Source organism: Ambystoma mexicanum, chromosome 1q (genome assembly GCF_040938575.1).
Source record: "Ambystoma mexicanum isolate Mex_15411 chromosome 1q, UKY_AmexF1_1, whole genome shotgun sequence".
NCBI classification, from domain to species: Eukaryota; Metazoa; Chordata; class Amphibia; order Caudata; family Ambystomatidae; genus Ambystoma; species Ambystoma mexicanum.
Window position 1 is genome coordinate 47,836,389 of NC_090922.1, and position 27,021 is coordinate 47,863,409.

General features: G+C 45.3%; 1 protein-coding gene across 1 annotated transcript in view; it reads left to right on the plus strand.

Annotated features, from left to right (window-relative positions):
- Positions 1 to 27,021, plus strand: part of DHX38 (DEAH-box helicase 38) — a 2,105,687-nt gene that overhangs the window by 1,437,812 nt on the left and 640,854 nt on the right. The window contains exons 20-21 of the mRNA XM_069635507.1: positions 8,313 to 8,521; positions 9,010 to 9,164. Coding sequence (XP_069491608.1) covers positions 8,313 to 8,521; positions 9,010 to 9,164 — 364 coding nt within the window. The remainder of the gene's footprint in view (positions 1 to 8,312; positions 8,522 to 9,009; positions 9,165 to 27,021) is intronic.

Consider the following 27,021-nt stretch of genomic DNA (forward strand, 5'->3'; position numbering starts at 1 on the left):
CCCCATTCAGTCTATGGGGAAAAAAAAGACATTTTGGGACCCCCCTATAACTTTGCCCCCCCTAGACCAAACTTTGCAAAAAGGTTCAGAGTGGGCCTTATAATTGTTTTGCAAAGTGTGGTGTGGATTCCTCCAGGGGGAGCAAAGTTATAAGCCGACTAAAAAGGGCTCTTCCTATGGGTTTAGCAACTTAACCATCTAGAGGATGTGTATAAGGCCTGTGAGGTACGTTACTGTGACTGCCCTAATAAGGAAATATGTTGGCCTTCACTAATGCAAAACAAGCCTTGAATTGTGAACTCCATCATAAGGCAGAAACGCAATTATTTTATTCTTGACATGCTTACTGGGAAAGGGGTGAAAAGTTGGGGGCCTTGATAGCAAACCGTATACAGCCGAAAGAAAATAGACAAGTACTTTTTATTGTAGATAAAGGGGGAAGGCTGAAGTTTGTGAGGAATTCAAGCAATATTGTGCCTCTTAATACAAGGATGATGAAACGGTTTCGGAGTTGGAAATTAATACTTTTTCTTAATAGATTGGAAATGCCGAGCTTAAATGAATAAGAGAGACTAGGTCTGGATGCACCAATAACAATAGAGGAAATTGAAAACTCAATCAATACTTCAGCAAGCTGTAAATGTCCTGTCCTTGATGGCTTTCCAGTAGAGTTTAAAAAACCTTTAGTCAGATACTGACACCTTTTCTTGTAAAATTATATGCAGAGATTTTGGATAATGAGGCAGTTGCTGAATCAGTGCAGACTGCATTAATAACGGTTATACCCAAACCAGGTAAAAATCCTTAGTTATGTGAAAATGACCAGCCTATTTCGCTTTTGAATGTGGATGTGAAACTTCTGGCAAAAATATTTGCAAGACGATTAAATGGCCTGCATCCGAAGTTAGTTCATAAGAATCAGACAGGTTTTGTAAGTGAAAGGAATAGTGATACCTTGCTTGAATTGCCTGATGGTATTTACCTAAAAAGACACTTGGCGGAGGCATATGCTTCAATTAGTATAGACGCGGAAAAGGCCTTTGATAGGGTACGTTTTTTTTTTTTGTTTTTTTTTAGTCAGGTTTTGATTAAAATAAATTGTGGACCACTTTTTCTTAGTCTTTTTAGAGCCTTATATGGAGGTGCAAATGCAGCTGTAGCTGTTAATGGCAGTCGTTCAGTGTGTTTTTGGATTCTGAAAGGAACTAGGCAGGGTTGCCCTCCGTCCCCGCTATTGTTTGATTTTTTTATTGAACCTCTCGCAATTATGCTTGGAAAGCTTCCAGATATAATGGGTATTCCATTTGGGGACTGTGTCAAAGGTCCTTTTATATGCAGATAATATTTTGGTCCTAATTTCAAATCCAGAGCGATCATATCCAGAGCTTCTATTGACATTACAGGAATTTGGTGAATTTTCTAATTATAAAGTTAATGTTGCAAAGACTCAGATTTATCCAATTTCCACTTCATGTCACAGGGGGATGTTTGATGTGGGTCGGGAGATTTGGGTATTCATGTAAATAGGGAGATTGAGTCTTTGCTTACATATAATATTCACCTGAAAATTACAGAAATAGATGGGCTCTGCTGTAAATTGGAGAAGCTAAAATTGACTCTATGGAGGGAAAGTTAATGTACTAAAGATGTCACCTCTTCAGAAATCTTTGTGTTTGCATGCTTCCCCAGCCTCTTTCAAATAACCTATTAAGTATTAATAAGTCTATGAATATATTTATGTGGGGTGAAGGAAACTAGGCAAGAATCCCAAAAGATGTCCTCCAGAGATCGGTGCATCTAGGTGGGTTTGGTTATCCTGACATAAAACGCGATCACACTGCATTTACGCTATGCACACTACACCATTGGTTGGTGACTGATCACATTCATTGCGCAGGTTGGATTTGGATTAAAATTGAGACCCCATCTCGCCTACCCCCCTGGATGCCTCTGTTCATGGTTAAAAAGTTACCGGTTGGTACAACTCACCCGTTATAAAACATGTTGTGAAGGAATGGCGTAAATGTAATGAGAATGAGAATTTTTTATTGTGTACAGATTCTAGTTTATAGAAGAACCAGGCTGTGAAATAGAATGTTTTGTCATGTACTTCATGGCAAAGAGCGGGTATTTGGAGGATTGGACAAGTCCATGACGGTCAGAGTATGGTTGATTTTGAGTTCCTACGTTTCGAATATAAGCTAAAAGCATCTGAGTTTTGTTGCTATAATGCTTTACGGGAACTATTTGATGTGCTATTTTCACCTTTGAATGCCACAATGCATGCTCCACCTACAATTCTGCTTCTTTCCAAGACTACCTTTGCATCAACTCTGTATAAGTTGGTTACACCTCCTGCATCCCAGTTAACTTCACAATGTGATAAAGGTAATTGGGATTTTAACCTGAGTAGCTCATTGTCAGATATTGAATGGAACTGCATATGTACAGGTCCAATTAAATACAAAGTGGACTTAGATTTGAGGTATACACAACAAAGGATTAGCCACTATCTATATTGGTCTCCATGGAAGATGGGATCGTGCAAGCTGTGTAATGTGGACGTTTGTTGGAATTGTAAAAAAGAAGTGGGCACCACGTTCTGTATGTTTTGGTTGTGTGGAAAGATACCAGTGTTTTTCAGAGAATAGAACTAATTATGGATTTATATATACCTAGAGAACCTCTTCTTGGTGTGTTGGGTTTAATTCCATTAAGTATTGGACTGTCTAACAGCAAAATGTTCTGGATATATATATATATAGAGCCTTTCTTCTAACTAAGAAGCAAATTCTGAATTTTTTGAAAAGTGAAACTCTCCCCGCGACTCCCCCCCCCCCCCCCCCCCCCCTCCCGTGTTGACGATTGGTTCCAGAGTTTGTCCCGTCTGTCTAGTAGAGAGAAAGTATCCTTTAATGCAAAGGACCAACTCAACAAATATGAGAGGATTTGGGGTGCATTTAATGATCTTTATGCTTAGTTATTTATTCATATCCCAGGGATCTTATTTTCTCTTGATCTTGTAATTTTACTCTTTTTATCTTGTTTTTCTTTTACTCGCTATTGCGCTGCTTTGTTCACCTTAACCTCTGTCCTTTTTTGTTCTTTTATCGATAAGGTTACTATATTGTATTGGTATAAATCTCTCTCTGTACATTGTATTATGTTTTATTGTTTATGTAAAGTATTAAATGTATAAATAGTCTTGAAAAAAAAGAGTTGCCTAAGAAGCAGTTATTGGTTTAACTTTCTCCATTGATTTAAGTGTGGAACGTTTGAAGCAAGCCTCACTACTGAGTAATTGTAGTAGTAGTTGTTTTAGTAGTAGTTGTAGTAGTAGTTGTAGTAATAGTTGTGGTAGTTTGTATCCTGGCAGGCGAGTACATCAGGATGGGGACAATTGGTGGTTAGTCCTGGCAGGCGATTGGACCAGGAAGAAGTTGATTTAAAGTACTGCAATGTGGTAATAGGTTGTGATGGAAAGGAAGTGGCTATTCCATGAATGTGTTATGATGAACTATGGTAAAACCATCCTGGCAAAACTGTTACTTATGAAGAAATGTGATGTAATTAAAAGTGATTGACCTTCAGAGAAAATAATATATTGATCACTGACTTGGTGTGTAAAGACAAAGCCTTTTGGATTTGTCAAAGAGAAGTCTGTGGAAACGTTAACGATTGTGTTGAAGAGTGTGAAAACCTGTTTGAAAATAAGACATTAAACATCCTGAATTGATCCAGAGGAAGGGGGTTCAACCCTGGTTACGAGGATCTAGGTTTATAATTTGTGTTTTCATTTAAATGTTATTTTATGAAGTTTAGACAGCCAAATTATCGCTGTATGATTTTGTTGTATGTATGGGACAGAGATTTTTGAACATTAGGTAATTTTCCTTTAGCCTTAGTTTGATAGCTAGGGAAACCCTTGTTCGGTTATGGAAAGATAGGCATTTGTCTCACCCTTCTCATTTAATAAAATGGCTGCTTGTGAGAGAACTCTATCAACTTGTCCATCTCGCTTTTCTGACCCCTCACAGTAAGTACCTCCAAAGTTACTCTAGAAGAGTTTCAGGTAAGTTCAAACGTTTCCCATAGTGATTAACAAGACAGTCAGTTGGTGCACCCAAGGATATAGTGCTGACAGGAAGGCATCTGACCCCAGGCAACACCAGAAGAGACCGTCCTAAAGTGTTAGTGTCAGTTTTGAGACCAAGTAGCCTGAGGAAGTGATGCAGACAAGCGGGATTCAAGCCAATTGAAGTCTAAAGTGAAGCTCTGTTTAAGGGAGCCTCCAGAAACCTTTGACCTCTGGGGACATTGAAGGGTAAGTTTTGCAAATAACCCACAAACCCATTGCCCAGAGAGAAGTAAAGAAAAAAAGTCCCACGACAAGGAAGACTGTGAAGACCACCCATGACATCCCAAACTCAAAGGGAGGTTGAAGTAAAGCCTAGCTATTGTTCCAACATGGAAGTCCCAGTTCAGCCAAAGGAGGAGGCTGGGGAGATGAAGGCATCGCAGGCAGGATGTCCAGCAGCCAAACTTTAAAATGGGAACAAAGGTTATGGTATGCAAGCCCAGCAGAAATTGCCAAACTAAATATAAGAATTGCAGCATCTTAGAGGTAAAAACCCTCCAAGTAAATGAAGTATGCAGCCTTCTGCCAGGCACTGTGGTGGCCATGGTTTGAATAGCAACCAATATGGTACCGCTTGTTGGTTTACATGGTGCCTGGGGATGGTGCGGATGTCCCATGACCACTACACACCAGACCCAAGGCAGGCACAAGGATGTCATGCCACTACGTGCACCATGCTACTCGAAGGTGGACTGCGGTGGAGGCCTTGTTCATCAGTAAAAGAATAAAATGCTGCCGCGCTTCTCAAGCATGGCAAAATTCCTCTGAGTAGCACTTTCCCTGTATTCTACAAACTTTATCGATTGTGACCTGCTTCCTTCTTGCCTATTGCTTCGCCCATGGATTTGTTTACCGGTTTGCCCTCCTGTGCACTGACCTTGTCATCCGCTTTTGGACTTTTCTCTTGGATCTGATCTTGATCTTGGTCAAATTGTTTATTTTGAAAGTTTTTTCGGGAACTTCAGTAAACTGGTCCCCAAACTTTTGCTGTCCTTGGTTGGGATCATCTATTACCTCTATGGCACCAAATGTGTGAATTTGTTACTTTGGTCATTGAACCTGGTGTCCCCTAGATATGCCCTTGATCCGTCTGGGTTAGGAATGTCCTTTTCCAGTGTAGCAATCCTTCCAAACTGGGCTAGCAACTCATCTACCATACTAGGTGTGTACCGCCTTCTGTTAACATTACCAAGTACACATTGGGGCCCATTGGAGTTACAAAGTGAAGGAGTACTTGCTTTTTTACTATACTACTTTCTTTGTTTCTTTTTAGATGGGAAGGAAGTGCCCCCCTTCTGCTGTCATCCCATCCTTTTTACTCAATCCCTCTCTACCTGTGTATTTGGTTTCCAGGAAGCCATGGTATTGATGAAAAAGTCCTCCTAAATGTCTGGGTTCTGTTTGTGCTGCCCGGACTTGTGCCATTTGCCTGACACCCTCCAGGAAAAATCCTACTGAGTTGAACTGGGATCCGGGTCTTCCTTAGATATACCCTTGCACTCATAAGGGGGTAAGGCAAAAAGTTTAGGGGTCTCATAAAATGAGACGCAACCCCCCCCCCCCCACCCCCCCAAAAAAGGCAATTCTACCCTAACTCCTAACAAAAGGAGCAATGGTAAGCAAGCAAGCCAAATACAAGGTGATGGCTCTTCAATAAGTGTAAAAGGTGTGGCACATTGTGCACATGTCACCAGATAAATCCCTACAATGGACACAAGCCGATGTATAGAAATCTATTGGATTCAGGATTTCCATATGATTAAATAAGTCAATCTTTAAGCACTGGCTGCATAACCTACATGAGGGCATGAAATGATCTGGTAGCAAGTCTGAGTGGTGAAAGAATTCATTGACAGAGTTAAGCACATAGACCTGCCAATGAGGAGGCCAGCGCCAACACGTTCTACATAGATTCCTGTTAACTATTTGAACCATTACATAAATGCTCAAAAACACACCTCACTCTGATAGTTGCAATCACTTCAATAAAAAGAGGGTTTTACGAGTCCCATCAATTGAAACACCTTTTTGCAAAATGTACAAAGACCAAGTTGTTTGTCTATTTCATGGTAATCAAACCATCAGATTGGCATTTTTTTTAAATAACCGCAATTGAGTGCTAAAAAAAAAAAACTGCACACATTGGATGTAGACATGGTGGTCCTGTTTGACATTGACTGGACGAAAGAGATCCGAAAGACCAGTCAATTCTTTGTAACTTGCCTCATTATTCAAAGAGGCAAACCAATTAACAAAGCAGGCATTACTGAATTGCTTGTACACTGTTTACAGGAATGTTACAAACTAACAAACAATTGCCAGGTACCCCCCCACATTCATTATGTGCAGTAGGAGCTACCCTTAATTTTTAAACAAATATTCCTCTAGACTCCATATGCAAAGCAGGTACATGGAGCTCAGTTCACACATTCACCAACCATTACACAAAGCAGCAGGCTCGCATTTGACGGGCTATTTTAATTTTTTTTCCCTACATCATATCCTCCTTCAGGAGAGAAACTCGCTGCTCGCTCATCTTTGAATGTTAAATGCTAAAGGTATTTGTTCAACGTTAAAGGTATTTGTACCGCGCACCGTCACCAACGGAATTGGTCCCCAGGCGCTCAGGCGGATCTGTAAACGATAAAGGTAGGATGGGTTAGTAAGGTGAAGAAGGGAGTAGGATAGTGAGAGGAGTGGTGTTCTGTTGGCAGCTTCAACTCAGTATACACCGGGTGCTAAGCTTTGGTGCGGGTATCGGATCGGAGTCAGTCCTATCGGATCGGAGTCAGTCCGCGTGTGCTGTTGTTCCGGCTTATGTGGTGTTGCGAAGTGCGTGCGGCTTGTTGTGCGAGAGATGGTTGTGTGAGTTTTTGAGTTAGATAAGTATGCAGAGTTTGAGCTTCTATTGGTTAGTGGGTTACCTGACCTTTAACATGCTAACATTCGTAGTTCTGTCTGAGTGTGACACCTGTTGGCCCTTCATATTCCCATCTAGACCTGGCGCCGGCCAATGATTAGGACTCCATCCAGGTGTGGTCATACCAACCCTCACACCCCCATCCAGATGCGGTGCAGGCTAGTGTCTAGAGACCCGTCCATGTGTGGGCATGCTAACATTCACAACTCCATCTGAGCGCCACGCAGGCCGGTGTTCACAATTCTAGGTGTGGCGCATGTTAGCATTCACGTTTTCTGGGCGTGGGCATGTTGTCCTTCAATCGATCCTATCCAGATGCGACGCAGGCCAACGTCTATCCAGATGCGTCTGCCGGTCTGGATATGTTCGTCCGGTACGTACGAGTGGGAGAGTTACTTGGGACTTTCGTCTGGGTCTAGGTATGTGGTCAGTCTCTGCAGCCTTCCTTTGTGGCTGTTTTCCATGATGTCTTATGCTTTGTCGAGTGGTTGGTTATTTGGTTTGAGTGTTTGTCCAATTTGAGAGTGGTCGAGGTTGGAGTTATTTTCGTCATTGTTATAATGTCTGGGCATTCTGGTGCGTCTCCGCTGTGGTTACGCTTTGAAGAGCCATGATTTGAGGAGTTTCCTGAATGCTAGGTGGTTTGTTGTATTCCGCATATTCTTAGCATCTTTGCACAGCATCTGAATCAAAAACCGATTCTAGGCTGAAGAAGGAAAATATTACTTGCCTCTAACAGTATTTCTGCAGATTGTGTTCCATTCTGACCACCTTGCTTTGAATAAGCTGCAAAAGAAAAGAACAAATCTTGTCAAGCATGCAAATGGGGGTATATAGAATACAGCACATTGACGTAAACTGTTTACAAATAAGGTGGCTTAGCTGTGAAATACTTCTAAAAGAATTGCTTTAAATTTGATTCGAGTTAAGTGTCAAGTTATAGTATAGAAAGAATATTTAAAATGATCATTGTGTACCTTATACAAAGCACATGGACTAAATTGGAGGGGGTGTTGACTATAGGTTCATTTTGTGGATCACAAACACATTAAGCATGGTTTTATTACAGTAAGGCTGTGTTGAGGCCTAAAAGTTCAAAACCAATTGTAACCTAATAGATTAGGTTAATCTGTAGAAATATTATTACTGACTAGTAACTTGTTCTTCCTACAGTGAGTCACAGTAGAATATATTAAAGTCTCCCAGTTGGAGTGCAAACTCTTCTCTAAAAACCTGTTCTCAACTTCTCAACAGACTGTACACTCAGAGCGCCTACAAAAATGAGCTGCTGACCACCACTGTACCAGAGATCCAGCGCACCAATCTTGCCAATGTAGTGCTCCTACTAAAGTCTTTAGGTGTCCAGGATTTGCTGCAATTCCACTTCATGGATCCTCCGCCTGAAGATAACATGTTGAATTCCATGTATCAGCTATGGATCTTAGGAGCGATGGACAACACAGGTATATTAATGTCTGAATTACCGAAATGCCTGACCTCTGCTGTGGCTATAGAAAACAGGGGTTACGAAAACCTGTCTGGAGATTAAGTGTGCTGAATGCTCTGTAGCCAAGGTGCTAGAAGCCTGGTTTTTTTTTTAAAACTCTGCTAAACAACTCTGTATCCATTTAATCAACCCGTTTATTTGACGACTATCGTTGGGAAATTGATGCTCACTTGGAAAGCAATACCCAAATAAACTGGTGTAGATGGGTATGAGAGAGAGCATGTTAGAACACTTTGTTTGAAATCCATTGGTATAGTGTTTGTGGTGGTGAGTTTGGAGGGAATATTCAAGTATTAGAGTTGAGAATGTTGACGTTTCCGAAAGATCGGTGTGCTTTATTACATGACTTTAGACCTGGCAGTTGCTTGCATGCTCGGTTTGTGGCCTTTCTTGATGTATTACTCCGCAAAAATACCATTTGTGTTGTTTTCTTTTCTCTTCTAGGCAGTCTAACTGCAACAGGGCGGCTGATGGTAGAGTTTCCCCTGGACCCTGCCCTCTCCAAGATGCTGATTGTGTCTTGCGACATGGGCTGCAGCTCTGAGATTCTCATTATCGTATCTATGCTGTCTGTGCCTGCTATTTTCTATAGACCAAAGGTAAGAAATTATTATGGAAAAGGAGGTTTAAGATTTATGTTAAATCTTGGAACTCCATAATGTGTGGAATTGAGGTGCAATATTTGGCAGCGATTGAGAAACTGTAAAGTCGAAGGAGCACTTGGTGTATGACCAGAGACCGATTGTATATTAAATTATAGTTATGTAAAATTGAATATTTCTTTGCTTTTTGTAATCTGGTTTCTAGTTTACATTAATATGCTTTGCCTTGTCTGGCTCCATTTGCTTACGCAGGAACTCTCCTGAGAGGGGGCATAAAAGAAAGATGGCCACCACCTTAAGCCAGAGAGTCTAGGTGTTGGGCATGGATGAAACCAATAATAGTTATCCCTGATTGGACAACTACTGGCTGTTTGAATTGTGCAGATCCTTACCCTTGGTGGGCTTGGATTTGCTTCCATGCTGGATTTTGGATAAGGAGAGGACGCCTGCAGCAGTTTTTTCTGATCGCCCTTGGAGCCAAGAATCCCTCACATACGAACAGCCGACTGAAGATCTGAAAAAGACTGCTGGAGAAGTCTGGCGTCCCTTCCTATGTCTGGCCTGGTGAAGCACTGTTTGACTCCCTGATCCCCGAAGATCCTGAGGGGTGCTTAAGCCCTTGGACTAGTGGGACCAACTAGTTGGGTTGCCTTCTCGATGATCTAGCCATCCTGAGCCTTTAGAAATGTCCCTGAACCCCCCTCCCCCCCCCCCCAAAACCCCAGTGGGCTTACCAGCTCTCATGGGCTACCTTGCCAGAAGTGTCACCGTTCCATGGTTGCACCCAGAACTTCGGCAGTTGACAGCTTGTGGTAGAAGTCGCCTTGTCTGCGAATGTCAGCTTCCCAGCTTCAAGAGCTTCTGTCCTAGAGAAGCTTCAACCGAGACTGGATGGATGCTTGCCACAGTCTGTGTACTGTGGCCATCGCTGGAAATCTCCTTCCCCTGTCTTGTGAAGTGTCCTGAAGAGGCCTATATCGGTGAATCCTTCATTGCCAGCGGTTGCATCTTGCATCTGGACCTGACTGGAAGAATCCTTGCACCAGCAGTTCCTGGGCACCTCTCATTGGAACCAACAAAGGGAAAACCGACCCATCAAGTGATCTGTAAAATTCTGAGTCAAGGGGTGAGGGGGGATGAGGGGGGGGGGGGGGAATTTGGTAAGTAAACGCAAAGCATTTGGGTATAAACCACATTTAGTAGCCATACATGGTAAACACGAATGTGCACTGTAAATATAATACAAGCATAGTAAATTTGTTTTGAATGTATTGTGTCCACCAATGTATTCCACATCTTTGACATGCAATGTCCATAACCGTGCTGCTTCGGATATTTTTGGCATAGGGCGTCCTGCGTCGATGGCGTTGGGGCGATTTAGGGAGAAAATGATGGAGATTTTTCAATCTCGTGGCACTGTTCTGTCCGTGCCTTCGGTTGAAGCCGGCAGGGAATGGTCTCGGTCTGATGCTTGCGTGCCCTCAAGCCCGGGCAGTCGGCACGATGAGCATTGGGAACCGTTGCAGTCCCGTTCGGACAAGGCTCTGGTAGATTGCCAGAGACGTTCCAGGTCGTGGTCTTCGTCACCAACAAAATCGTCGAAGTCTGGGAGGTGTCAGGGAAGGCGTTGACACAGTCAGCGCCGTGTCCATCGAGTGCGGCTGTCGAAGCTTTGCACTCGGAGCCTTCAGCGCCCTCGTCGATGCCAAAGCTGTCAGTGCCCTCAACGCCATCGGGCCTATAGGCCAAAATTTGCCAGGGGAGGCCCCTGTGGCTGTGGCTCCTCCGGAAAAGGCCCTGTGAAGCCTATTCTTGAATCCAGGTCTGCTCCTGTACCTAGGAAGGAGTTCTTTCATTCTCTACAGAACATATATGAGGATGAGGAGAGGTCTGATGTGGAGTTGGAGCCTTTTGATGTTCCTGGTGAAACACCTGAGGTTCTTGACATTGTCTTTTCTGAGGACAGTCGAATGCAGGATCTGCGTCAGTCTCTACATGATGCCAGTGACCTGGACAGATCTCCTGAAATGGAGTTTGGTAGGCCAGAGCCTGGGGCTCATGCTGAATCCTCCTATAGGAGGTTGATGTCGAGAGTTACGGAGTGTTGCCTTTTCACATGGAGTTACCGAAAAGGGTGGCTGCTACTTGGAACACCTCGGAGTCTCTTCCAGCAGTCAACAAGTCGCTGACTAAGAAATAGCACCCATCCAGTAGCGTCCCCAGCTACCTATCCACACACCCCACTCCTGAGAGTTTGGTGGTTCAGGCAGCCACGGCCACCTCGAGGCAGGCAGCGTACTCCACCATCCCTCCTGATAGGGACGGTTAGGAAAGATTTCATATTGTAGGTAATTTTCCTTCCATGTGGCAACCCCCAAACTTTTTGCTGTTGTTTTACACCCTGATCTAGATTTTGCCAGAGAAGTGCAGCCTTCCGCCGCACTCCTCTGGGCTTTCGCTCCATTCTTACGGGGAAACTGACATGCCCTTAAGACAGTCAGTACTGGGAAACGTTGTTTTCCGTAGTTCTTGTCTCATGTTGCAGCTTTCGCGCAACATGGCACAAGAGTGCACCGTAACTTACATTACCGCACTCTTGGGTCTCTAGCCATTCTACAGGCCCTAGTAACTCTCGATGGATTTATAACAAACTGTGCAAGTATGTCACGGACGGGACTGGTGGCAGCGATCGTTTCTTTGTGTGTTGAACTCCCTTTTGCTTCTCGCATTTGGCCAAAATGGGTGGCCTGGCTTCCAAAATGGCCATGCCACAAGGTTCTTTGTCCTGTCCATTGACCTTCTTGCCCCTTCACCTTCCCCAGGTCGAGGTCCCAGGTCTTTATTTGGGCATGTACTTTCCCGCAAGACACAGATGCTTTTGCGGGCTTCTAGGCCTGTTGAGCCTCCAGGATGTGGGCTGGGATATCTGTTCCCAATACACATCCTGGGTCCCAGAGAGTCTAGTGTGTCTTGAATGCCTGTGACCTCTGTGATAGGTGCACGTATGGTGTGAGTGTTTTGTGAGCAGATCTCCCATTTGGTCCTCTCCGTTTTGGCGCGAAGGGAACTCTGGATAAGAGGAGGCTGGAAACACCACTACCATGTCGATCTCCTGAGTTCTCAAGAACGACGGATACAGGAGCCAACTATCCAGCAACTAAGAGGCTGAACTGAGGAATCGCTGGTGACCCGCTGAAGGACTGCTCCTCTGCACTGCTGTCGCCCTGTGAAACCATTCTGCCTCTGATCGAATGAGAAGGCCTGTACTGGTACTTCGACCCTTTGGAATAGTGGGAACAACTATTCTCGGCATCTTCATCATCTCCTGCACGTAAGCCTTCGGAAGCGTCTCTGGGCCATCCAGTGGACTGACCAGCTTACCCAGGAGTCTTGCTCTGTCGGCGCCGTCGGGTTGCTGCTGTATTCCAAGTCCTTGACACTCTCACACAATTCGTACACTTGGCATTCCCAAGTCTGAAGTGAGAAGTGTACATTGGGCTGAAATGCACACAGCCGCTTTGTTGCCCTGCTGTGGTAACAATCTGTGCGCGTTCACTGCGTTTGGGACATCCTCAGCTATAACTTATGCTGCCCCGGAATCTACACGACGCCCAGACGTCCCCTGCCCGTATCTGAACCTGCCAGCACTGAAACTGACGTGGAGAAGCCTGGGTCTGCCTGCATCAGGGACCGGTGAGTAGCAACGCTAGGAACCGGTCGCCCTCCTGCAGTAGCCTGTAGCTTTTCCTCGCTGTGTTAAACAGCACGCCTTTTTTCGCACTCACGCTCTGCTTCTGCCCGCAAGTGGAGGCCGCGCTTGAGTAGCAGAGATCTGTTCGCCCTCCTTTGTTCATCGCTCTGAACTGCCTGATTTCCTTGAAGAAACTCCCCTTGGCCCGTTGGCACCAGCGTGTGCAGGTACTTTTGAGCACAAGGATCCACTCTTCGTAGGGCTCGGACTTCCTTCTAGTTAGGTGGCCTCTGAAGGCGAACTGGGTCTAACGATTACTTGCACTGCCTGTTTTCCTCCCCATTTAGGTGGACTGCATATTTCGTGCTTCGAACTCTTTAGACCCTTTGGTAATTGTATATATATTGTATTTGATTGTGATGTGTTGGTTTACTTGAGTTTTACCGTGATTCTTTACTATGGTCAATGTTACAAAGGCCTTGTAATAAATGTGTCTATATTTTTAATATAACACCTGCTTGGAGTCATTTGTAAGCGTCCTTGCTTTGTGTGCTCATTGCGGGCTTTCAGTCACCCTCACCGCTCTTGAGACCTAGTCTTGACCGCCGCCATCGCTACCCTGATTGGTCTGGCTTGTCCAGAGGTTACCCTGTTCCAAGAAACTAGGCTGGCCTTCTGAACCTCTGCCCCTCCAGGACAGAGTTCAGAAATCCATTTTAACAAATTGGTGGCAGCCGTGGGATACGACTGAAGGTATCCAGTGTTGCGCACGAGCGAAGGCATTTCAAGTTATTCCTACCAGGACACGTAGTGAATTGTCGTAGTATAACTTTTAAAAGGCCATAGTCCTATCTAACAGTATGGAAACAAATACCTTGTTAACTTTAAATGCTTCTAAATCCAAAACATTGAAAAAGATGTGTGCGGAGAGAGATGTGTCCTCTCAAGGCACCAAATTGGATATGATCCATAGAATTGTGGCGTGGCAATAAGCTCAGCTTGACGTTATAGCTTCCGAGGACAGTGCAGAAGGAGGTGGGGCTGCTCTCACTGGTAGAACTGACAGTTCTGCCGCTGCACTGGTCCACCGCGACCATGAGGACAGAGAGGATGAGATGTCTAATGTTTCTTCTGCCAGTGTCGATGGGGAGGCCATGCTTGAATTCAAGAAGCAAGAGCTGCTGTTTAGGCAGAAGGAGCTTGATTACAGTATGGCCAAACTAAAAATCGAACAGGCAGAAAAACAGAAAGACGGGGATCACCAGCTGGAACTGGCCAAGCCTCAGGTTGCAAATGGATCCAAGGGTACTGAACATGGGTCTGGGGCCTCCTCTCATCCCAGGTTTCCAAAAGATCTGCTCTGTGTGTATGAGGAAAAGAATGGCATTGTGGACTGGCTGAATACGTTTGAGTATGCATGTGAGGTTCAACAAGTTGACAATGCTGATAAAATTGCCTGGTTACTCAGCAAACTGCCCCATTCTGGCTGCAGTGCCATTATGGAAATGTCGAAGGCTGAGCGAGCAGATTTTGCAATGTTGAAGCAAACTCTCATTTTAAAGTTTGGAAAGACTCCTGCCCAATATTTAAAACAATTCCGAGAGTATAAGAAAAAAGAAGGTGGTACTTGGGTATCTTATGTAACCGAATCCTTAAAAAACCTGACTGGCTGGGTCGAAGCTTATAAGGTTTCTACCTTTGAAGGTATGATAAGTCTTGTCATGCTGGAACATATTTTTGAATCTTCTTCCCCTGAGTTTAAGCAGCATTTGGCAGATTCAAACGAGATAGATCCTAAGAAGCTTGCCATTGCAGCAGATTTATGGGTGTCACATCGAGTGTCCCATAAGGACAAAACTCATCCTGGTAAGCAGGAGGAAGGGAACAAGTCCAAAGATAAGGAGGGTGGAGAATCTGATAAATCTTCTTCTCAAAAGGGCCACAAAAAGAAAAATAAGGGTAAGACACAAGAGAACTCACAGGGTAGTGGAGGTCAGCTTCCGAAACAGAACTCTGGTTATGGTAAGCCTCCCTATGTAAAAAGACCCAATGGATCTTGTTTTGCTTGTGGAGCAACTGACCACGTGAAGGGGGATCCCCGGTGTAAGGTTAAACCTTAGGGGGTCCACTCCGGTAATCTGGCCTTCTCCTACAAGGAAGAAGAGATTACAGGAGCATCCTTCTCCTCAGACTCCTTCCCCAGTGGGATAGAAGCTGAGGTAGTTTTAGTTTCCCTGGGTTCCTGGGAGCCTAAAGTCGCATAGGCTTATGCTAGGATTCCAGATAATACCAAGCACTACTTTAAAGACAGTGTGCTGATCAATGGAGTAGATACTCCAGCTCTTAGGGATAGTAGGTGCAGTCGAACTGTAGTGGATTCTACCTTGGTAGACTCAGAGGAAGTTGCCAGAGCTACTCTGATGCCCACTAAGTTGGCTGACGGCCCACGTCGCATGTTTCCAGTAATACCTGTAAATCTTACTTTAAATGGTACAGCAGTCAGGATTCCAGTGAGCATTCAGAGAAACATCCCAGGAAAGGTCTTGTTGGGCAACGATCTCAGAGCTTTGGGGCTCATAGGAGACACTGCTGACAGACCCTGCACACGGTCTCAAACACGGGCAGCATTGGCCAGGACCAATGCACTGCCCCAGCCAAAGGAGAAACCCAAGGCTAAAGGAGTAAAGAAACCAAAACGAGGGAAAGAAAATATTCCCCCGAACTCTCCTTCCACTGCGGTGGAGGAAGTTGGTCAATCGCCCGGACCTGACGAGGAGGCGGCGATACCTGAAGTATTTGACCCCAATGACCATCCTGAACTAAAAGACTTGTTAGTAGAAGGTGGTCCTGACAGGGAAGAATTCAGTAGAGGCCAACGTGAGTGCCCATCTCTGGAAGGCCTAAGGAGACAGGCCTGCTCCCAGCTTAAGGGTGAACCTCCTGGGAAGCATCGGATTTATTGGGAAGGTGGACTCCTGTACAGTGAGCCCACAGAGTTTACGGAAGGAGACCATAGGAGGTTGGTGGTTCCCCTTGCTGTAAGAGACCCTTCCTCCTGCAGCTGGCGCATGAAGTGCCCCTTGCTGGTCACCTTGGTATTAAGAGGACCAAGCGAAGGTTATCCATGCACTTCTACTGGCCCAAGATGGCAGTGCAAGGAGAAAGTCACTGCAGGAGTTGTGCCTCCTGCCAGTTATCTGGTAAGAGTGGCTCAACAATCCATGCTCCATTGGTACCACTCCCATTTGTGGGAATACCATTAGAAAGGGTAGGGATCGACATCGTTGGTCCCCTTGACCTGAAAACATCCTCAGGCAATAGGTTTATCCTGGTGCTGGTCGACCATGCTACCAGGTATCCTGAGGCCATCCCATTAAAAACTGTAACTGCCAAGTCAGTTGCAAAAGCGTTACTTGGCATCTTTACTAGGGTTGGCTTCCCTAAAGAAGTTGTCTATTTTTGGCTGGGAGTATGGCACTAAAATAGGCCAACTCCACCTGTGCCTTAGCCAAATCATTGCACACTCTGTGGAATTGTTTCTCTGGCGGCTGAGCAAAGGGGAAGAAAGGGATGGGTTTCTTGCTATTGTGCAGGATGGCCAGGATGCCATGTGTGAATCCCTTCAGTCTGGGTTTGACACTGCTGATAGTGTCAGCCGGTCCATGGCTGCAAGCACCGTGATACGCAGGTTTGCGTGGTTGTGGAAGTCAGGGTTTGCACCGGATGTGCAGGCCCGTCTTCTCAACATGCCCTTTGACGGTTCTCATTTGTTTGGCAGCAAGGCTGACGAGAGTCTTTATGGGTTGCAGACCTCCAAAGCAGCTGCTAAATGTTTGGGCACAGCTGTGCGTCAACCTCTGCCTTTTTGTCCTAGGGGACAGCAGTGAAGGGGTGGTTCCTTTCGTTACTACTCCTCTTTTGATAGAGTGAGAGGAGCGGCCAGTCAAAAGGGCCACCGTAAACTTTCCTTGTGGTGGACGGCGAAGAGGTGCCAAAGCCCCTCAACCAGCTGCCTCTTTGCCTTCAGGCGCTGCTGCAGCCGCTCCAAAACAGCTATGAGGCCAGGCCTCATTGTTCGCCGGTTGGGGGCAGAGCCATTACTTCAGATGCGTGAGTTCTGGAAACAATAGCCCACGGCTACTGCCTAGCCTTCCGGAGTCGGCCTCAAGACAATCCACCAGGGAATCACTCTTTGCAGATTCTGGATGCACTCCTTGTGCAGGAAATCTTGACCCTGCTGGAGAAAGGCGCTATAGAATTAGTGCCTGTGGCGGAGCGGAACAAGGGCTGGTATTTCCCATATTTTTTGATTCCCTAGAAAGACGGAGGACTGAGACCCATCTTGGACTTGCGTTGCTTGAACAAGTTCCCCAGGAAGGACAAGTTCAAGATGGTCACTCTTTCTCGGGTCCTTCAGGCCCTTTGACCTCAGGATTGGTTGGTGTCATTGGACCTACAGAATGCTTATTTTCATGTGCCGATCCATCCAAAGCACAGAAAATACCTGAGGTTTGCGGTTGGCAACTCGCACTTTCAGTTACGGCTCCTGTCATTTGGGTTGACCTCCGCCCGAGGGCCTTTAGCAAGCTCATGGTGGAGGTGGTGGCAGCGTACCTCATGAGAGGGTGGTTTCACGTCTACCCCTACCTGAAAGACTGGCTGATCTGAGCGCCTTCTCCTGAACAAGCCTTGCATCATCTCATCCTCACCTGCCACTCCCTTCACAAGCTGGGCTTCTCACTCAATTTCAAGAAGTCGCATATGACAGCTTGGGGGGGGGATTGCTCGCCACCCAAGGTGAGGGCTCATCACATTGTCCAGATGGTCAACAAATTTCAAGATGCCCAGTCTCCTGGCTTTTGAATTCTTAAGGTTGCCCGGCCTCATGGCATCCTGCATTTTTCTGGTTTTAGAGGCCAGACTGAGGATAAGATCCCTTCAATGGGGTCTGAAGAGGCAGTGGTCGCAATTCTCAGGCAAGATGTCGGATCTCCTTCAGATTCCACTGATGGTCTCACTGGATCTTCTGTGGTGGGCCAGGGAAGGGAATCTGATGAAGGGAGAGCCTTTTTGGCAACCACCGTGGCCGGAGGTGACGGTAGTGACGGATGTTTCCCTCACAGGATGGGGAGCTCACGCCAACGAGCTGACCATCAGCGGTCTTTGGTCTCTGTCGGAGTCCAAACTCCACATAAATCTTTTGGAGCTGAGGGCCATCGGGCTAGCCCTCAATGCTTTTCCGCCATTTGTGCGAGGGAAGTGTCCTGATCATGACGGATAACACAGTGGCCATGCATTACCTCAACAAAAAGGGAGGTGTAGGGTCACTTCCGCTGTGCAGAGAGGTGATACAGCTCTGGTTCTAGGTGATACAGCAAGGAATCGCACTCTCAGCAGTTCATCTGGCCGGAGAGGAGAACCCGGCGGCGGACGCTCTGATCAGGCAGAGCAGTGTCTCCCACGAGTGGGAGCTAGCTCAGGAAGTCCTCCAGGAGATCTTCGCACTTTGGGGGAACCCCTTAAGTGGATCTGTTTGTGACCGGTAACAACCAAAAGTGCGAGATATATTGCTCATGGAAATTTCCTCTGAGAGGAGCTTTAGGGGACGCGTTCGTAGTGGATTGGTCGTTTCCACTTCTGTACGCGTTTCCTCCGGTCCCCGTCATTCCTCAGGTTCAAAGGAGGTTTGAGTCCCACATGATCCGGATTGGGCTAGGAGAGCGTGGTACCCGGAACTTCTGGAAATGTCCATCTGTCCTCTACGCCGTCTTCCCGAAAGAGAGGATCTTCTCTCGCAAGAGGAGGGTCGGGTTCTCCATCCACAGATCTACACTTAACCTTCACGCTTTGTTTCTGAAAGGTTGAGATACAAGGATTGGGACCTCCCAGATGACGGGATGGAGCTGTTGCTTTCGGCCAGAAGGCCAGCAACAGAGTCTCTGTACCTTTGCCGTTGGAATACGTTTTGCACCTGGTGCAGGGAAAAGAATGTTGATCCTTTTCAATGTTCGATGGTCAATCCTTTCTGCTTTCATTAGCACACAAAGGTCTTCAGGTTGGAACCATTAAAGGGTCACCTGGCAGCGCTTTCCATCTTTAAGCGCTCCTCTGAGGAATGCTCCTATTTCAAAATCCTACTGGGGACTCAATTTCTAAAAGGGCACACAAATGTGTTCCCACCTTCTGCTTTTCAGGTTATGGTTTGGGACCACTCACCCTGGTGTTGAAATTCCTAATGTGTGAACCATTTGAACCCTTGCACACATGTCCGCTGAGGTTGTTAACCTTTAAGACAATACTATTGGTTGCTCTTACATCTGCACGTAGAGTGAGTGAGTTGCAGCCACTTTCTTCCAAGCCACCCTTTACTATATTCCACATGGACAGTGTTGTGTTGAGGTTGAGTCCCTCCTTCCTACCGAAGGTAGTTTTGGACTTTCACTTAAGTCTGAAAATTGTGCATCCAAATCCCTTTGCAGCTGACGTAAGTTTTGCGACTGGTGCAGAGGACACAATGTCGATCCTTTTCAGTGTTCCATTCCGATGGTTCTTTCTTTCTTGCTTTCTTTGGACTACAAGGGTCTTCAAGTGGGTACCATTAAAGGTTACCTGGCAGCGATATCTATTTTCAATTGCTTGTCTGAAGAATGTTCTTATTTTAAGATTCTTTTGATTACCCAGTTTCTAAAAGGGCTCACAAATGTGTTCCCGCCGTCCCCATTTCAGGTGCCGGTTCGGGATCTGAATTTAGTCTTGAAATTCCTGATGGGTGCTCCGTTTGAACCTTTGCACTCTTGTCCTTTGAGACTGTTGACCTTCAAGACGGTTTTCTTGATTGCAGTTACATCTGCTTGCAGAGTGAGTGAGTTGCAGGCACTTTCGTCTAAGCCATCCTTTACTTTGTTCCACAAGCATAGGGTTGTACTGAGGGTATGTCCGTCCTTCCTACCTAAGGTGGTGTCTGAGTTTCATCTGAGCCAGAAGGTGGTACTTCCGGCTTTCTATCCTCCTCCTCCTCCTGGTAAGGAAGAGGAGAGATTCCATAGGTTGGACCCTACGAGAGCTTTGAGCTTTTATATTTCTAGGATGTCCAGGGTCAGAGTGGAGACCAACTTTTTGTGAGGTACACTGGACACCGTTTGAGCCAGGCTGTTGCCAAACAGACCTTGTCCAGGTGTATTATCCTTACCATTGCTGAATGTTACAGATTGGCTGGCAAGGACCCTCCTGAGGGTTTGCGAGCTCACTCCACCAGGGGCGTGGCTACATCCACAGCCCTGCAACGGGCAGTTCCTGTTAAGATTTGTGATGCTGCAACGTGGCCTTCCATCCGCACATTTGTCAAGCATTACTCCCTGGATACTTTCCATGGTCAAGATATGGCCTTTGGTAAAGCAGTGCTTTATTCTGCCATCTGATTGGGTATATCTAAATTCTTCTCCTTCCGCCAATCACTGATACTGCTTTGGGAGTCGTGTCAAAGATGTGGAATACGTTGGAGGACACAATCCATTCGAAGAACAAGTTACTTACCAACGGGTAACGTTCTTTCGACTGGATGTTCCTCTAACGTATTCCACATCACCCTTCCAGCCTGCTCCTCTGAAGAATTTCCTAAGCTATTGCAGCTTGCGTTTTCACAAGGCTATGTGCAGTCAAGCAGGCATTGTGTACGGGTATGTCACACATTGTGCAGGTTAAAAAAAATGAACTGAGGCTACGGGCGCAGTGTGTGCTACTTATAACGTCCTATGACGTCACCCTCGATGGAGGCCTTCTAGGGACATCGACTCGACCAGGACACCCTTTGCCGAATGTTAGGCAGAAACCTGTGCAGTTCCCTTGGGGACCACTGCAAAAGATTTAGGACTACAGGTGTTGGCAGTAAACCCGCTTGGTAGCAGTCTGCACCACCCAGGTTTACCTGTTAGCTGTGGCTGAGCAGTCAGACTTCCCTCAAGAAGAGTTAGGCAGTATGCAAAGTAAACACAATAGGCACTCAGATTCAATAGCACAAGCAAACACTGACCATAGCTTTGGTATCAAGGTATATAATTATTTATTTAAAAACACACTTATTGAAACACTCCAGCACTATTATTGTAATTCACTCTAAACACAGTTACTATTATTATATGTACACTCCTTATTCCTTATCAGACAAGTCTTAGTTAACACCACTTATTTCCAGACAGAGGTGACCGCTTAACTATAGATGGCACTCCAATAAGTTAACGAACAAGGGAGGGAAAAAGGCAGAATGTAGGAAAATACACCACGCTAATACTTAGGAACTCTTAATCAAGGCAGGAAAGTCAAAAGTTACTTGTGAGCCAAAGTCCATAGGCCGGGCCCACTCTTGGAGAGAGCAGGGCACAAATGCACCCAAGATCACACAATGACAACAGGCTTAAAAAGTCTTGCAGGGAGTTCAGGAAGGTTTTATTTAGGCTCAGAAAAGTTTAGCCAGGGTGTCCCAGGCTAACCCAGGGCCGAAAGCCGGGGGGGCTAAATCTACCTCGTACAGTCTGTCCCCAAGGGAACTGCACAGGTTTCTGCCTAACACCGAAAAATTTCCGAAGCAGCACAGCTGTGTACATTACATGTCAAAGATGTGAAATCCGTTGGAGGAACATCCACTATAAAGAATGTTACCAGTTGGTAAGTAACTTGTTCATCTGCTGCCACCATCTTGTCTTTAGGTACATATAAAAGTTACCAAGAATCCCAAGTGTTAAAGTTAGGGTGATACAAAAGTATCCCGATTGTAAGATGATATGTGCAATGTTAAAAAGTCACAAAAGGTAAAAAGGGAAACCTTAGTTTCCCTGTCTTGATAGTCTGAAGGACTGATCAATTTCCCTATAACAAATGAGCAAACGGGAAGTGAAGCTGAAAGCTTTACTTCCCTTTACAAAGTCAGAACAGGTTAAAAAATGGAGCAAAGATTGGAGGTCTATCGGATTTATGGAGGGAAAGTTTCAAAAAGAGAAATCTTTCCTAACCGCGATCACTGGCATAGTCCAATCACATAGTAAACCTTGATATATAACTTTCAACTGATGACTTTAGGGCACAAGGTCCGAAACCATCTTGGTGCTCGACTTACTAAGTGTTAGGGAGTTGTTTTAGTGTTGCTCTGAACTGCTCCTGCTGTATTTTATGCATCTACTTAACCGTTACTACTTACCTGTTTTACACTGGTTATTGAATCATATTCTTTTCTTTCTTCTAAGGTTGAATGAATATATGTGTTTGCCCAGAGGTTTCATTGCTTTGTGTGTATTTTAAAGGCCTAATAAATCATTGTATAGCTTTGTCCTTTCCTGTCTAACGAACTATTGTGTTGCTCTGTGTGGACTTATTGTAGCTCTAGACCACTCTCACCCTTCCTGAGTCTAAGCCTTGCCGATCAGCTACCTACCTTGATTTGGTTTGGCCAGACTACAGTGTCTTCCTTTTCACCATAACAGGTTGGCCCCCAAAAATCCACTCCCAGCATTGATTTTTATACTCCATCTTAAGTCGCCCTTTTATTTTTGCTGTTTTTTTTTTTTTTACACTGGCTTTTTTCGAGGTCATTCAAGCCTTGGGCTCTACTTCTCTTGCTTTGTGCTAATTTGTATGGGTAAACTGAACTGTCCATAAGCTTATCAGTCCTGGGAGACTATCTCTGTTAGTGACTGTCTTGTATGTTTAAATATGCACACATCACCTTAAGGTGAAGGCTGGCTAGGATACTTGGTGACTTAAGATGGATTTCTAAAATCTGGCCTGGTGGACAGATTTCAGGAGGCCACCCTAGTTCTAGTGAACAAAGCCACTCTGAGAGGTTAGCCAAACCCAATCAATGTGAGCGTGGAGAGCGGTCAAGGCTTAGTCTCAGGAGTGGCGAGTGGGGCATGGTTCCACAATGAGTCCAAACATTGAAATAAACAATAATTTTGCTTAGACCCTACACATCCCCTCTTCTTCACAGAAACTGTCCAACGGTAACACAACAAAGGGAATCTGAATTTATTGAACATAGTCTCGAAGATAAGCAGGCCCAAGGCGGTTCCTTCCACTCCTGTAACTAGTCAGCTATGCATGAGGAGCATCCTGTGAGGAAGGGACGCAAACTCCACATCCTCTCCTCCCACTGGACGGCATCCCATCTGGAGTGCTGGGCAAGGAACTTAAAACAGAACTTTTGGGGTACCTGCTCCTCTCATCACACGTTCCAAATTCCACACCCTGTCGTCCTCGTTCTTGACTGCAAACCTGAAAACTTGCTTTACTCTGTTAGGATCTGACCACTTACTTGCCCCAACCCTAAGGGACAGGCAGTTTGATTCTTAGTGTCCCCAATACACAGTGCCACCCTGTTTTCTCTCGCTCCCAACACGATCATGCATCTCCTTGTTCCTCAATTGACTTCTCTCTGTATTCTCTCTCACACGTCACAAGCTTTGTGTTGGCTTTCCTTCCCCTACTGAGCTCAAAAGGCAAAACACCAGTGGTACTGTGCGGGGTAAACCTGTGCGCTCACGGTCCCTTGTACAGCAATTTTCTAATTGTGTCCATTCACCCATGCCCACCTGATTGCTTCCTTCAGAAACCTGTTAGTGCTCCACCGCCCCATTGGTCTGTGGCTGAAAAGTGACACTGGTTTGGTGTTCAATGGCATGTTACATCAGTAGTGAAGCCATTCCTTTGAACTGTGTGCCATTATCAGTCGCTATCACTCTAGGATAGCCCTCTCTCCCACACATTTCCACAAGAAAATCCACCATTCTATCTGTGGTCACACTGTTTGTCACTAAAACAGATCTAACACAACCAAACAGTATGATTGTACTCAATCGCACCAAATGAGACCCAAAACATCCATACCAAGTTTGTCCCACGGCTGTGTTGGACAAATCAGTTACCGCCATCGGATACTTTCCACTCACACACCTTCACTTATCTTGCAAAGAATACAATCCCTAACTGCACTTTCAACTTGCATGTCGCAGGCCTGCCACCAGTAGTCGTTGCACATTCTTTGTTTCATTTTTGCTATGCCGTGATGCCCTTCATGGCTCAAATCAACTAGGCGTTTTCTGACCCCTTCTAGGGGAATGATCTTATCACCCCTCCACAACAGTCAATTTTGAATCAATCACTCATCCTTCACCTCCCAAAGGCTCCTGAGACCCCAGGATTCCGTCCGATTCTTGTTGAGATCTCCTCTTTGCACTGCACTCATGAACTGACCCAGGTTGACATCACTCTTCATCTCCCTATCCTAGTCTTCCCTACAAACTGAACTGTTATCAAACTCAAACTACCTCATCCTCTTCACCTGCATAATCTTTTTCAACATTAGCAGACATTCTTGAGAGACATTTGGCAGCATGATTCTCCAATCCTGGATTGTATTTAACAGTGCAATCATATTCCGGAAGCCGAAGACCCATCTTCTGATTCTTCCCGACACCTTATCCACCCCCTTCGAGGAGATGATCTCAACTAAAGGCTTATGATCCGTATGAAACTCAAAACTTGTCCCCCACACAAGTTCAGAACTTCTCTGTGGCCCACTTTACTGCCAGAGCCTCCTTTTCAATGATGGCATACTTTTTCTCTGCTCCCTTTAAAAACCTTGAAGCAAATGCTATCCAGTTCTCTGTACCACCTTCCAGATCGGTCATTACAGCCCCCAATTCCAGGTTGCTAGCAACTGTTAGGATTGTGGTGCTTCCTCTTGTAATTCTGCAACGCGGTAGCTTTAGCCAAAGAATCTTTTATAAGCGCAAACTGTCCCGCAGGCGTCATCCCACACAAATCCTCCTTTGCTTATGAGAAGGTCCCTCAAATTAACTGTGTCAAAGGCAAAGCTGATGATAAATCTCAAATAATACTCTCTCAACTGATCTCTGCTTGTCGAAGCGGGCATTTCCTCAATAGCGTTCGACAAATTTCTCTTGGGCGCGAATCCCTTCCTTTGAAATAACATGGCCCAGTTATTCAATCTCGCTCCTGTTAATTTTGCCATTTTTCCCTACTGAGCGTCATCCCTGCTCTGTGTAGTTTTTTCAAACACCCCTCCAAGTCTCTTGTTGACAGTTTCCAGACTGCCCACATAAACCAGTATGTCATCCTGGAAGAAAAGAACTCCCGTAACTCCATAGAATATTCAATGCATTATCCTCTGGAAGACTGACGCTGCAGAGATGAGCTCAAAAGGCACTTCCTTATACTGAAACATACCCTCTGACGTTATGAAAGCAGTTAAATGCCTGGACTTCTTGTGCAATTTCACCTTCTGGTAAGCAGAAGTGAGATCTAACGTCGGAAAGACTACATGGTGGGGTTATCTTGGATATTTGGCAGTGGGTGTCTTTCCGGCACAATCTATTCAGTTCTCACATGTCCACACAGATTCGCATCTTGCCTAAACTTTTCCGCACCACAATGAATGGAGGGACCCACTCTGCAGCATCAATGCTCTCAATTATGTCCTGTTCAACTAACTACTTTGGTTCTGATTTAATGTCATCTCTCATTGAAAAAGGAATGTTCGGCATTCTTTGCGCTACTGCCACACAGTTGTCTTTTAGTCTGATCTGATGAACAACCCCTCGTAGACATCCAACTCTGTCCTGAAATATCTCTTGTGCTGCACTCATCCTCTGATCGTGTTTCGACTGAAAGCACTGCATCTTCAGAATTGGGATCAAGTTTGACAGATAATTTATTTAGGTCCATCCAACTTAGGAGTGGTGTAGTTCCCTTCCTTGAGACACAAACCTTTCCAGAAGTGTGTGTTTCTTTGTTTATTTGTTATGCGCACCGGACCCTGAGGTAGCAGGGCGCAAAAGACAAGGACGTTTACAGCTTGGTTACAGAAGTTACAAGTTACAGAACAAGCAAGTTACAGAGTAGACAGCTTTTTGGCTCTACAGTTGAGACAAGTACAAGTGCAGATAGAGCGCCACCAAACAGTCAAATCAATGGCGAACAAAATAGCAAGTCAGGTAGAGTACAAGGTGAGGTGCGAGAGGTAGAGTGCCATTTATGTTGCATTTTCGGTGAGCCATTTTATGGTATTCTTTCTGAAGTTGTTGAACTTTTGGTCGGATCTAAGTGCAAGAGGTAGGGCGTTCCATAACTGAGCTGCCTTGACTGGGAAGCTGGATCCTCCTTTTGAAGCTCAGTCGCATAGAACCACCTAAGTCTATGGTCGCTCCCCCATATGCCCTTGGACATATGTCAACCTAACTAAGATACTGTGGTCCCATTCCTACCCAGGTTTTCTCTGGCATCAATGTATACTTGGCACCCGAGTCAATGGTCATCGTGGGTACCACATTAACACTGACGGGTGCTTTCGCGCTATCGACTTCATCATCTTCATCGACTACTAAATTAATACTCTCCTCCTGCTCCCACTCTCTATGATCACTTCCAATCCAACCAGTAGTTTTCCTGACTCGTTGAGTGTCCTTTGCCTTTGCACAATCTACACATGATCTTTAGAGAAGGGCATTCACGGTCATTTGCTCGGTGATATGCACTGTCACATCCCAAGCACCTCCTACTGTCACCACAACCTCTTCCTCAAGAGTTAAACCTTCCCACAGCCTCTCAATTGACGGTTTCTTATTTTCCATGGGATTCTCACCTCCCACAGCAGCAATCGAGTCATTTGAGGCGATTAGAGTGGGAGCCTGCTTAGGTGTATCAGACTTTATGCTTGAATTATTCAACCTGGTTCCAACTTCTTAACACACTGTTCTGTGTGTTCGAAGACTTATGCAATGTGTAAGATGGTGTCAAGGAGCGAGTCATCCTCAGACTAAAGTGTCTCCCTAACCTTGCTACTACTGCACTTCAACATTAACTGGTTTCCTAGACTCACCTTGTTGCTGGTTAAACATACACATTTTCGCCATTTTCCTTTAGAGCCGTAATATACTGCTCTAAACTCTCTCGTCTTGAGTTCGTTTCCCAAATTTATAGCGTTCCAGGATGGTGCTTAACTTCTTTTGATAGTGCTGCCCCATTATTTTGACGGATTTCTCATATTCATTTAGATCTGCACTTTCTTCTTCTGGGAGATCTGGCAAATCTTCAAATTTCTCCTGCCCTGCTGAACCTCAGCAATGCAAAAGTAGTTATTTCCTCCTATCCACA